Here is a 14,937-nt window from a genome sequence, read left to right on the forward strand (position 1 = left end):
ACTATTTAGTCTTGAGCAGGATAAAACTGAATTTCATATTGAAAAGAATAACATGCAAGAAAGTTTTAAAGCAAATAAAAGTTGAGCAACTCTCAGGTGTGAACTGTAGACTAAAATACGCAAAGCTTATTGAAGAAAAAATGAAAGAATTTGAGAACAGGAACCGAACCTTGGAGAATCAGTGGCATTTCTTGAAGAAAACCCTGATTGATTCAGCCAGAGAGGCATGTGGTGAAGTTGTCAGCAAGGATAGAAAAATCAGAACTCCATGGTGGACACAGGAAGTTAAAGAGGCAGTGAAGGAAAAGAAGAAAGCATATCAAAAGTTATTGGCAAATAAGTCAGCTTGGTTCTCTTAGAGAATATAGCGACAAATGTAAGAAAGCTAAACACTATGTAAAACTATGTAAACCAAAGTCATGGGAGGACTTTGGCAAGAACATAGAAAATAAATATCAAGAAGGTAGCAAAATATTCTGGAGGTTGTTGAAGAAGCTTAGGAATGGAGGAAAGAGTGCTAAAAGGAGTTAGAGATGATAAATGTGACATGAAAACAGGAGAAAAAGATATCCTTGAAGTATGGAGTAATTACTATGAAAATTTGCTAAATGAAACAAGCAGTGATGACAGCACAGTGATAAAAAACACTGACCAGGCATGTACTCAGGAATACATATCCATACTTGAAGTAGAAAAAGCCATCAAAGGCTTGAAATGTGGAAAGGCAGCAGGAGTAGATGATATTCGACCAGAAATGCTGAAGTATGGTGGTATAAAAGTCTTACAGTGGCTGCACTGCATAGTTCAAAATGCTGGACAGAGGGACGAATTCTAGACGATTGCATCAGAACTCTCATAGTACCCATACATAAAAAGGGAAATAAAACTGAATGTGAAAATTACAGAGGTATATCCCTACTGAGTGTTCCTGGTAAGATATATGCAAGTATACTCGAGAAACGGTTGAGAATTGTGGAAGAAAAGCTTGGTGAAGAACAAGCTGGATTCAGGCCAAATAGAGACTGTCGGGATCAGATCTTCACTTTACGACAAATAGTCGAGAAAGCATGGGAATATAACAAAGATCTGTATTTAAAGTTTTGTCAATTTGGAAAAGGCATATGACAAGGTGCCAAGAGAGAAGCTATTCAATACGCTACAGTTATATGATGTCAATGGGGCATTATATCAAGCAATACTTAGTCTTTATTTGAGTTGTAAGTCAGTAGTTAGAATTGAAGGAAGTACAGGAAGATGGTTTAATGTTAAATCTGGTGTGAGACAAGGATGTACATTATCCCCCTCTGTTATTCATTACTATATAGATCACATTATGAAGGAAAGTGTAATTAAACATGATATCAAAATTGGAGATGTTAATGTCAGCTCTTTGCTTTATGCAGACGATGTTTTACTTATAAATAAATCCGCTACAAGTCTGCAAGATTCTCTGACTAAATTGAATAACTGTTGTAATAGATATGGCATGAAGGTCAACAATAAAAAGACAAAGACAATGAAAATAGGCAGAATCACTGAATATGTCAACTGTGTTGTGAATGGAGAACCTGTGGAACAAGTAAAACATTTCAGCTACTTAGGCACGATTTTTAGTGAAGATGGTAAATTAAATATGGAAATAGACAACAGAATCAACAAAGCTGGTATGGTAGGAAGTCAATTGAATAAATTCATATGGAATAAGACAGAAATTAGTCAGAACACACTAAATTATCTGTATACAAGACAGTGTTCAAACCAGTTTTTTGAGAGCTGGGTCAGAACTAAAACACTTGACCAAAGACTAGAGACCGCAGATATGAGAGTCCTGAGAAAAATTAGAGGCATAAACAGATGGCATCAATGGCAATATCATACTAAAAACGAGAATATTAGGAAATAACTTGATATTGTCAGCATCCAGGAATGCGTTAGCAGAGCTACTCTCAGGTGGTATGGTCACTTGAATGGATGAGGAAAGATCAGCAAAACAAGTGTTCTCTGCCAAGTTGGCAGGAAAACGACCCAGAGGAAGACCAAGATATAGGTGGATTGATACAAAGTGACTTAGACGACAGAAATATAAGATCTGATAATGTTCGCGTCTTGACAAGTAACAGACTGATTTGGAGGAAAATTGTAGATAGGAAGTTAATAATGATGTAAATTTTTCATGTAGTACTCTGATATCCTGTACACCCCTTGAGGGTACATGGCAGGAATTCGATCATGATGATGAAAAATGTACAATTTAAATTAATCTCAAGTTATTATTTTATATATAGTGGATTCCAGCTAATTGGGCTATATCAGGAATAGCATAATTAGGCCCAATTGGACAGCTACCTAAATCAAACAAAGTTGCACGTCAAGCATTTAAAAGGTGTCTGTATATAAGACAAAATACAAGTTTTTCATTTATTGTGCAGTGAAATTGCTGACTTATAGATAAATAATTGTCTTTAATTATTGTAAAATATTTGCAAAAAAATAATTTCATTTATATATGTATTAAACACACATGCAGTTCTAAGCAGTTAATGATTGTTGGAATTGATTGAGCACATCCTGTCCGTTTGAATGAATGCAATTAAACAAAACCAGTGGAGGTATTATTAGTACAAATATAATATTGTCTTCCTTCATGAAATAGTCGTGATTCAGAAATAAATTTTATAGCATCCTAGCTAGTCACTCATTAAAGCTTGGGAGTTTCCTACTCATCATTTTTTCGTCTAATTTCCATTGATGTCCTTCTTCAATTTCTTCCTTAAAATCAGGAATTAACCAGAGGACCAATTAACTGGAATCTATTGTATATATTATGCTTAATTTGATTTCAGTCTGCACATTTAATCCAATTTGTGAATAAGCAACTGACATAACTGAAATTTCCATTTATTATGCTCTATAGAAAAAAGCATTTTGACTCAGCGTATCCAAAGGTTTTTTTAACTGCTTTCCATGAAGTTCATGCCCTATAAAGTATCAAAAATGACAGCTTATTTTCACCTAAGGTTCAATTTTATTCAACAAGTTCTTAAAATGTTACTCGTTAAGTATTAAATTTTAATTTTCAAACTTACCTTTCCATCAAAATGACCTGGTGAATCAAGATTTTTAAGGATTTTTTTACCTTCGCAGTGCAATTGGAAGAATGATGGTATGTTGCTCCCTTCGATTAGAAAAGGACTAAATTTGATTCTCGTCATGATGAGAGGAATCTTTATGTGTTTTTTTTTTTTAATTGAAGATGAGTTAGCTAATCTCATACAGAGGTAGCAGGGATTTTCCCCTTCCAGAAACTCAGGTTTTTCATCCCTTATACAGACAAATCAGCCTTGAGAACACATGCAATTTAAAAACAAAAAATACTAATGGTGGTAGACAGTAGATGGCATTGGTGTAGGTCCACCACTGAGTCCATCAACCACAGTGGCTGACAGACTGAGTAGTGGAGACTGACAGTTGTAGAGTAGGTGCCCTCCCATGATGAGTCTTTGACTCCTTGGAGGCGTTATGTAATAATAATAATAATAAAAATCTTATTTTCATTATAGTATTGAAGACAACTGTCAATGGATGCAAACACTTCATAGTTTCTGACGTGGTTCACCTTTAATGGGACGTCATTTTCACTATCGGCCATATCTGGCATTTTTCTATGACTGAATGCTCAAAACCACAGTGAGCAAAACAGCTCTGAATGCTTTTGTCACTTATTCCTTGTGAACTATTAGCCATAAACTATACTACTTGTAAAGGATTAACTGTTGTGCTCACCTTCTAGCAACTGTCAAGAACCAGTAAAATTTTTCTTGATTTTTGTTGTAATTCCATGTCCCAACTTCTTAAAAAATTCAGATATCATCTACACATATTTGTTAGTATGGTACTGACCTGGTAAATGCTCCATTCTAATCCCTTTAAAGTATTAAGGCCTGGTTCTTTTTCCAATAACAGCTTTTGTTTACTAGTTCCTCACAATTTGAACAGCATAACACTGTTATATGATCTATTGCTGCAAATAATAAAAAAAGGGACCATCCAATGTGGCACGATAAAATAGCTGTGTTTTTCATCAATATTGCAGATGTCATCAGCACTAAATTTTTCAATCAAAATTACATAATTTTTCTAACACTTCATGCGGAAGACTCCACTAGCTGGCCCAATTAAATGCCATTATGTCCCAAATAAACGAAGCTCATTCTTGTTTTACTGCCATTTTATTTTTGGTCTTCCAGACTTGTCCCAATAACATGGCTGCCCTGATTAACCAGAGGACCAATTAACTGGAATCATCATCATCATCAAATTCCTGCCATGTACCCTCAAGGGGTATACAGGAACTGGAATCTATTGTATATATTATGCTTCATTTTATTTCAGTCTGCAAGTTTAATCCAATTTGTGAATAAACAACTGACATAACTGAAATTTCCATCTATTATGCTCAACTGAAAAAACATTTTAACTCAGTGTATCCAAATAGTTTTTAACTGCTTTCCATGAAGTTCATGCCATATAAAGTATCAAAGATGACAGCTTTTTCACCTAAGGTTCGATTTTATTCAACTTCTTAAAATGCTACTCAATAAGTATTACATTTTTATTTTCAAACTTACCTTTCCATCAGGATGACCTGGTGAATCAAAATTTTTAAGGAACAGCTGAAACACCTGAGCTTCAGTCATTTCTCCATTTAAATACTTTGGATGATGACGAGCATGATACACTCCTCGTAAGTCATCTACTGTTATGACTCCATCTCCTGATTTGTCCAGTTTTTTAAATGCTTGATCAATAAGATTCAAACGTGCTCTTGACATAGGTGGCTATGGGAAAACAGTTACCAATATTCTGTTTATCTTTTGAGAAAAACTATCTGCAAGTAACTTTAAGAATAACAGATAATTTTAGCAAAAAGAATCTTGCACCATCCGTCTTTAAAAGGATGGGTAGTGCAAGATATTTTTAACACAGATCCAATAAACAATGAATGATGTAAGCATACAGACCAAGCTTTAATGGCCAATTCATTTATTTTTAAGATTTTTAATTTTCGTATTAGAAGAAAATTCAGATTAGGCATGTTTAATCAAACACCAGTTTTCATTTCCCACTGAAACCTGAGCAATACCATGACAACAGAAATAGTACTATTATTAAAAATAATGTCATTAAAAACAACATCTAGTTGGGTGTTGCTATAGACCTAGTAATGCAGAGGGCAGTGAGAAGAAAACGTATAGGCAAATTGGTCTAGCTAATAAGAAAGGGTGATTATTATGTGTGATTTTAATTATTATAACAATGCTTTTAAAAATTAAATAACATATTGAAATCTCAAAATATCATAATGAAGATCTTCAATAGCAATGTTAACAGGAAGGTATGATGGCTGGGTTGGGTAATTTACAGCCTCCCTCGACTCCCTGGAGGTCTCAGATAATAATAATAATAAAATTGTTAAGGCTGTATTATTATTATATAGATCAGAGACACGAAAGGAACCAAAAAACAGAAGATAAATTAAATAGTCTGCATAAAAATATTTTGGCTCCAATGTATAATAAACAATGACTTATATAAGCTGACTTGCCAAAAAGCATTACTGATGAAATAAAAAAATGCAGATGGAAATGGATTGGACACACACTGAGAATGGACAGCAGAGATTTCTAGAATGGCTTTGACATGGATCCCAAAAGGAAAGAAGAATGGCTAGCTGGAGAGAAGCTGAACTGGCTGAGGACAGAGGTATTATCTAAAAGAAATAGATCTCAGCCTTACATGCCATGAAGAGGATATGTAAGTAATACAGACTGAAATGAAGAGAGCATCTGAAAAAAACAGAGTGAATTTGAATTTTTGAGGGACAACTACCTTAGGCAGTACATAACAGAGGGTACACAGGGGTCAAGGATCTTGAATTTGATTATCTCAGAAGATGTTGAAAGTTTATTTTTCACTTGGTTAGACTATAATAAATTTAGTTTAATCCTTTATCCAAGTGTGAGCAAACAAAGTTTGCGCCTGAAAATATCTTCAGGACTGGGGTAAGGTTGTACAACACTGGGCAACTCGTAGCAAAGGCGGACCAAGCTAACATCACTCCTATCTCAGTATCTCCTATAATGCAAAATACATATCCACAAGTGTATTGCATTATGGGAGATACTGAGATAGGCGTGATGTTAGCTTGGTCCACCTTTGCTACGACATGCCCGGTGTTGTACAACCTTACCCAGTCCTGAAGATATTTTCAGGCGCAAACTTTGTTTGCTCACACTTGGATAAAGGATTAAACTAAATTTATTATTAAACTCAGAGGATGTTACTGTAAATGAAGTGTTAAATCTTCCTCCAGTTGGTGAGAGTAGTCGCCCCTATCCATTACTTGGGTAGTGGCCAGCTATACAAGGACTTCTGTGAGAAAGGGATATTTGTGAAACTATAAAACTAGTGATTATGAAAATCTCAAGAGACAGTTTGCAGCTATATCATGGAATGAAGAATTGGAAAGAAAGGAGATTAATGCTACTTGGGAACTGTTTGGCAGAGGCAATTTCTGAATGCATTCCAAAGGTCAAATAAGGTAGATGTGAAATGGATGAATGAAGAGGTGAAGAATGCAAAAAAAGGCATTATGGAGGCAGCACACACGAGTACAAAGAGTAAGCAGGAGAAATAACTCGTTAGTAAGGGTAACAAAGAGCTTATGAGGCTGACAGAAATCCTAAGCAGTTTTTTCGATATGCAGCCAGCAGAAGAAAGAATGATTATGGAGGAATGATACTGGTTGGAGAGAATGGTAGAATGAGCAATTCATAATATTTCATTGCCACAAAAGTAACATTATGCAGAACTTGAGGGCAGTGGGGAGGGAGAAGGAGAAGGCATATGAGGAATTGAATAAACTTGATGTCATTCAACTGATGGTATATCACTTGTTCATGAAGAAATGTTCCAGAGAGTTAACAGCTTTAACTTACCTCTTTAATGTAAGTCTTAGATTTGCCCAGGTTCCAAAGGAGTGAAAAGAGGGCAAAAACTTCACAAAAAAGGGGTGATGACTATGGCTTTGAATTACAGGCCGGTCTGATTGCCTAGAGTTGTGATGAAGGTGTTAGAGACAGAAGTCAGAATTAGGTTGATGATATCTCTTTTGATGGTAAGCACAGGTCTGGTAAAGGAAGATCATGCTTTAGCAATCTCTTTACTATAACAAGGTGACATAGCACTGGACAAAGGGAATGCATACATAGTAGTATATTTAGATTTTGCTAAAGTCTTTGATAGACTGTATAACAAGCTGGTAATTAAACTAGAAAAGATGGTTGGACAGCAGATTAGTGCACTGGATTGAGGATTGGCTATATGGGAGAATGATATCCTAGAGGAGGAAAGTCACTAATGGTGGTGGTCTATTTTGGGACCACTGCTGTTTAATTTGTATGTAAATGATATTGGGAAGGGTTTGAATGGTGATATACAGTTGTTTACAGACAATGTAAAGTTAGGAAGAACTATGAGTAAAATTGTTGGTGTTGCCTTGCAAGTGGACTTGAATAGACTTTCTGAATAGGCTGCCAGTTCAATGTAGCAAAGTGGAGGGTTTTTAAAGTTCTGGAAGTACAGATGGAATGCAGATTATAAGATTAGTGAGGATATCATAGAAGAGATGGAGATGAGGGACCTGGGAGGGGGGGGGATAAGGACCTGAGATTTCGGGGAGGCATAATGTATGCAAGTTCTGCTGAACAATTGCCACAGAAATATCTGTAGAAGATACACAATGCAAGAAACTGCTCTTCTATGGTAGAAGAAGATTACCATCTGGATTCAAAGATTTATTAGTATCAAGACTGAGGATTTTTCTAACGTCCTTTTGGGAAAAGATCAGAAAAGGTATGCTATGAGTAATTCATGGTATCTTTCCAGTTGTGTTCAAAATTGTGTTCTGGAATTAACATCCATCCTCTATTGTCTATATAAGCTGTCACACTCATCTGACATCTATCTATCTACCCAACAGCATGGGAAAAAAAAAGTAAATCAGCCACCCATTGCTCTCACCTCAATACTCTGAGAAGTGATGGAATGGAGAAGATCATCAACAACCATCTTCACCACTTGGAGATTAATTAGTTAACACCATTAATTAATGCTATTCTTGTTCTTCAGCAGACCTACTCATTAATCTTACCCACCTTTGGACACATGCAATGGAAAGATTTGGAGAAACTTGTGGTTGCTCTTAATATTTCAAAAGCATTTGAACAAGTCTGGCATAGAGGTCTTATTACCGAGCTACCATCTTATGGACTCTCTCCTGCCCTTTGTAATTGAATTGAAAGGTTTCTCTAGGATAATTCATTGCATGTCATGATGGATGACCTCTCAAATTTCTTCATCAATGGTGGAGTAACCTCGAGTTTTATACTCTCACCCATGCTCCTCTTCCTATATGTCAATGACCTAACTTCAAATCCATCAACAGTTTTGCTGATGACAACCAATATCATAAACACTGATCGCCTCATCATTCCAAAGTAAAGGAAAAATAATCTAACACGCTTCAATGCTGTCAAAACACAGCCCGATCTTAAGTGTAAACTTAAGAAAAATTCTACTTCACTCCCTCTAATAATGATATTAGATATCTCTGAGATCACACTACCTACATCCCACTAAATCACGATCTGACTAAAATGCAAGTTAAAAAAGTTAAAAAGCTTACTTAAAAAAGTATCTTCCTGGCTGCCAGACATTACAAAAAACTCAAACCATTTGGTTCTCACCCCCCTCCCCCGAGATATATGGTTTACCTAAAATCCACAAACCTAATTTCCCCATGACCTATAGTAGTTGCCACTGATGCTCCATGCTACAAATTGTCAAATCAGTTGGCTAACTCTCTTACTCCTCCTCTCACAGGACTTACCACATCCTATATAAAAAAAACTATATCCATTTTAAAACCTTATAATTGAAAATCTAACTTTAAATAATAAAGATGTAACACTTAAAAAAGTTTTTCCTCCTGATATCTAGATCTCTTTTCTTTTGCAATCAATTCTGGTTATTTTTCTTGGAAGAATAAAATTTAGAAACAGAAGAAACCACTATGGGTCCCCCCCCCCCCCGCTCTTGCTTTTTACATGGAAAATTTTGAAAAATGAGCCAGAGACTCAGTCCCCTCTCAAACCTTCCACCTCCTAAGATATGTAGATGATGTGTTCTCTATTTGGCCTCATGGCTCAGACACATTAGACTCCTTCCTCAGTCACATCAATAGTCTACATCCAAGAATCCAATTTATGATGGAAAAGGAAAATAGCAATAGTTTAACCTTCCTAGACACATGCAATAGTTTACCCTTCCTTAGTAACATGCCTTCTTAATGGTAACCTTTCCTTCACTGTATATAGAAAAACCCACTCACATAGGCAGATACATTCACAAACTTTCCGATCACCAGTACCACCACCCCTCCCAACAATGTGGCATTAATAAAACTAACCAAAATAATCAGTGCCTCCCCCATTCCTTGGCCATCACTTCAGAACGATTTCAGAAATGCCATCACCATCCCCTAAATCCATGGCATATCAGAAATGTCTCAGTGATTGAGAACAAAATAATGGAAGCATTAAAATTTGTTTTTAATTCTTTCCTAGTGCTGTAAATATTCCATTAAACCTCTAACATGAAGAACAAAAATTAATTTTGCATCTTCTTATGTATCCTAAAAGAAAAAGAACAAATTATTACAATTTAATGAAACATGGGTTAAAGCATTTTAAGATATGTTCTTTTTAGTGGTTAAATCAGTTGCTTGAATATTATTTTTGTTCTAGGTGTTTATTAGAACTATCCCCCCCCCAGCCATATATTATAATGATATAGGAAATTTAACAGAAAATCATTTCTTTTTTTTTTTTTTAATGTTCAATTTTAATTATTTATACTTTCTACAACTTTAAATCTCATTATTTGAGACTCTTAAATTGGCCCTAATTTTTCAGGGCTCCCAGCTAGAGCCTCATGTGCCTGTGCATAAGTATGGCCCTGCCCCTCCCCTCCAGCTTTTCAAGAAACTTGTTAATCAATTCCTTCTTTCTCTTTAGTCACTCATCCACAGATAGCACTGTTGTATTAAAGTGCATGCAAGCAAAAAAAAAATTATTGTAGAACTAAACATAGAAGCTAACTAAACACATTTGTCTTAACATCCTCTTTCAAATTTTCAGTTCCAGAAATTATGTATAACAGTTGTTTATAATGCAGCCATTGGATACAGAAAGCACACAAATTGTATACTTTCTGTATCCAAAAGCAAAAAAGATGCATATGAGAATATATATATATATATATAATGGCTCGCACCTTGTCAACCCTCTCCCTGCCCCCCCCCCCCTTCCCCATAAACCATTCCCCCTCCCTCTAAAAAAACAGTTTCTAATTTCAACTCCCTTTTTCATCTTTTTCCCACCCTACAAAAAAAGCACTCTGCCAACCCTGAAAAATAATATACGTATATATTATATAAAAAAAACCTGGGTTTTTTCAAATAAATTCTCCCACATTAACTAAGCCCCCCCCCCCTTTTAACACCATAACAATAGAAATATGCACACCGCAAAAAGAAGACAGGCAACAACATCCAAGAAAAGGTATGTGTGAATTTTCTTTGATTATGCTACATATATTTTTCTCGAAAATACATCTGCAATGCCCTAAGAATTCTTGAATAAAAAGCCAATGACATTAAAAAGAGGCACTCCTGAACAAAAGCAAGCAAAATACCCGTAAAAACAATAGTTTTTAAGAGGAGTAACATGGGAGTTTTCCCAGAAAAAATACCTATATATATATATATACACACCTATATATATATATATATATATATATACACACACCTATATATATATATATATATAAACTTGAAGTCGATTCAAATTACATTTGAGATATTTGATTTTATCAAGACACTTTACAAATGCTAATTTTACATAGATAATTCTCAATGCAACTACCGGACATAGAAGCAGCATGCATATATACGTACACTAAGGCTGGTTCCCACTGACAGTTTACATGAAAGCATTGAAAGCTACTATGTTTGATGTGGTAAGGTGTCTACAAAATATATGCCATGCTCTGTCTTGATTATTTTTGGCTACTTGGCACTCTAGGTTCCACCAAGGCTATGAATAGAGTGAAAATCAAGATGTGTTGCTGCATGGACAAGACAATCTGTTATATACTTCACTGATGTGTGTTTGGCTGACTACTTCAGCATGAAATTTTGCAAGATGGGAAAAAGTATTCCAGTTAGCATCGTTAATTTTCCACACAGGTATTAGTGTAGAAGAACATGGTTCATTTGAAAACATAGTGCAAATAACAGGTAAATGATCGCTTCCATAGAATAAATTTAGTTTAATCCTTTATCCAAGTGTAAGCAAACAAAGTTAGCACCTGAAGTATTTTCAGGACTGAGGCAACTCGTGATAAATGTGGACCAAGCTCTCATCACTCCTTGTCTCAGTATCTCCCATAATGCAAAGCACATCTCCTTGCCGACATGTATAATGCTATGCGTTAAGGGAAGGGCCACTACCCAGACTGGTTTCGACCTTTATTGAGGTCTCGTCAGTGGGAGCAAGACCCAGAAGTGGTGATACTAAGGCAGAAGCAATGGAGAAGTCATATTTACCTATATGACTTGCCAAAAGGTGTATCACCTAATTATTAAATTACTCTGGATTTAGAGAAAGATGTTGGAAGTATTTTTTCCACTTGATTAGACTATAATAAATTTAGTTTAATCCTTTATCCAAGTGTAAGCAAACAAAGTTTGCACCTGAAGTATCTTGAAGACTACCTATAGGTAAATATGACTTCTCCATTGCTTCTGCCTTAGTATCACCACTTCTGGGTCTGACTCCCACTGACGAGACATCAATAAAGGTCGAAACTGGTCTGAGTAGTGGCCCTTCCCTTAATGCAGAGCATTATACATGTCCGCAAAGAGATGTGCTTTGCATTATGGGAGATACTGAGACAAAGAGTGATGAGAGCTTGGTCCACCTTTACCACGAGTTGCCTCAGTCCTGAAGATACTTCAGGAGCAAACTTCGTTTGCTTACACTTGGATAAGGGATTAAACTAAATTTATTATAGTCTAACCAAGTGGGGAAAAAAACTTCTAGCTTCCATAGAAGTTCTCTTTGACATCCCACAGCAGCAGTGTAAAAAGGGCAGGGAAGCAGATTGTAAGATCTATTGCAGAATATGAGCAAGTAAGCATAAGGAAGAAGATACTGACTCCATGATTAATAAAGGAGAGGTCATGATTGTTGAACATTCACTCAACAATGTGACCTCGTCCATTCATGTTGGCACTGCCCAACAGAGTGTTATATCCCCTAAAATCATCCATGAGAAGTATGGGCTAAGCATCCTTCTCATGGGATATATTAAACATACTATAATAAGAAATCCGAGATAGGCAAATCTACTGATTGAAGAGCAGCATTAAGATGGACATGACAGAAAGGAGTTGGAATGCCCACTAGAATAACTAGTCCATCGTGAGCAGACCAACCCCCAGTTCTGTCCTTACAAACAACAGTGAAATTCCATAAGGTGGCATCCTTACTGGGTTTTAAGTATATTGCCTGCAGACCAAAACAAGAGCCCATGTTTCTACAGTGGGATCATGATGTCATCAATATTCTGGTGAAACCCATGACAGTTCCACCATAAAAGTTTTTCTGTTTTGGCTTCATGTACTTGTCCAATTTCTGAGAGAGAAAGTGGACAATTATATGAAGGGCCTACCTGATTTATCAACTGATTTTGGGAAGAGATGGCCAGTGTCCATCTCTTCCTCTGGAAAAATGTCCAATACATTATCTGATGTGTTAGGCTCATTTGGTAAGTTTAATTTACTTTCAGAGGATATCTGGTCATTTATCTTTCAGTGATATCGTGGCCATAAATTTTTTGACAATGGAATTGGGTTCTAATGGAACGGTACCATTTTTGGAGTTGTTTTGGGAGTGAGACAATAGGTGGTACAGATGTTCCAATTCATCAATTCTCTACACACACACACACACACGTATGTATGTATTTATGTATATAGCCTATAAACGTGTGTGTGTGTGTGTGTGTGTGTGTGTGTGTGTGTGTGTGTGTGTGTGTGTGTGTGCTTACAAGAGAACCAGAGCTACTGCCCTATCAGGCCATGTCCTGTTTTCAATAAACACGAACAACAAAAGCTGCCAACATGAAGTAAATTGGACAACAACTTCAAACCTACACATTTGCCATGATGAGGTAGAACGCCGCATTGTCGAGTCAAAAGGAATCACCTTGGACCTTCTTCATATGAACAATAATCTCAGCTATAATTTGCTTGACTCTTTCAGCTCTACTATCAGATACTGTAGATCGCATGGTTCCACACATGCACAAGTGTACAACAATAGAACTTTAACATGGACTATAGCTCAAGTTCATAACTGTAATTTACAGTCAAATATTATAGCTTTATAATTGTATAGCTTCAGAGTGTCTCAATGTTTTTTTCAGTGTCTTTTAATAGCTTTCTATGTTCTTAACGCCTGATGAAGTCAATCCCGATGAAACATGTTGCGTTTTCAAATAAATCTCAATTTGTTATAATTTTCGGATTTTTAGTCAGTTTATATTAAAATGAACATATACACACATACATTTGAACTGTAGCTATATATATATATACATATATATATATACACACACACACATGTAGCTACAGTTCAAAATGAACTGTAGCTAAACTGAATTTTATAATAGTCGTTTTTATAGTGTTTCTTATTTGCTTTCTATGTTCCCATGCCTGAAGAAGTCGGACAATCCAATGAAACATGTTGTGTTTTGAATAAATTTAATTGTTTTTTCTAGTTCTCGGATCTAAGTCAGTATATATAAATATGAACTTCTAGTAGCAAGGCTTATACGTTGGTCATACATAACTGGTAATTAGTTTACGGAATTAACAACGCATATAAAGTATATTAATTAAAGGTAACTTTAATAAATAACTTCTATATTTCAGCAACGTCACGTTGCCATCCCACCATAAGATTTGTTGGAAGAAAACAAAAATAATACACCGCAGCAAGTTTAAATACGAGAGATTATTCAAGGAATCTTCAGCAGCTCTAAAAAACTTTCCTAACCTCAACAAATTTGGGTGCATGAAACTACCCAATTTGGGAGACTTACATTTTGAGAACTTCAGCCCAACTGCCAAGTTAACCAAATTAGCCCACCAGAGGGCACCATTAGGACTTTAGGAATTAGTTTCTTGCTTTCTTCCTCATTTGCTTTTGTTAGTGCCTGCGTGCACATGCCATATCTTTATGTTCCTGAAGATGGCAACGTGACGTTGCCGAAATATAGAAGTTATTTATTAAAGTTACCTTTAATTAATATACTTTATATGCGTTGTTAATTCCGTAAACTAATTACCAGTTATAAATATGAACATATCCCAATTCCGAGTTAATATTACAGATCGTTATATATATATATATATATATATATATGGGGGGAGGAGATACATACTTATGTAGATTCAAATGTTAAACAAACATGAAAAATCATAAAATAAAATTAACATGAACTGCCAGAAACAATCTACATACCCTAAGTGCTTCTAAAAACTCATTAAAATCTAAACTGCCACTGCTATCTTTGTCAAGGTCAGAGAATAATTTAATTATCTCTTCTTCTCTTAAAAAAACACCAAAATCATTTAACCCCTTTCTAAATTCTTCTTGACTTAGTTTTCTGTCTGTGTTGTCATCCATGATGCGAAATTGCCTGCAAACAGAAAATAAATGAAGAACCTGTCTCAATAACACAATATAA

The 14,937-nt window shown here is 35.6% G+C and overlaps 1 protein-coding gene across 2 annotated transcripts in view; it reads right to left on the reverse strand.

Annotated features, from left to right (window-relative positions):
• Positions 1-14,937, reverse strand: part of LOC150095548 (calcyphosin-like protein) — a 75,668-nt gene that overhangs the window by 11,471 nt on the left and 49,260 nt on the right. For both annotated transcript variants that reach the window (XM_090409865.1, XM_090409866.1), the window contains 2 exons: positions 14,712-14,889; positions 4,629-4,838 (listed from right to left, as the gene is read on the reverse strand). In XM_090409865.1, the coding sequence (XP_090265991.1) occupies positions 4,629-4,838; positions 14,712-14,889 (388 nt within the window). The remainder of the gene's footprint in view (positions 1-4,628; positions 4,839-14,711; positions 14,890-14,937) is intronic.

The sequence above is a fragment of the Typopeltis vanoorti genome, chromosome 20 (assembly GCF_054136105.1).
Source record: "Typopeltis vanoorti isolate ZY-2024b chromosome 20, IOZ_Tvanoo_1.0, whole genome shotgun sequence".
NCBI classification, from domain to species: domain Eukaryota; kingdom Metazoa; phylum Arthropoda; class Arachnida; order Uropygi; family Thelyphonidae; genus Typopeltis; species Typopeltis vanoorti.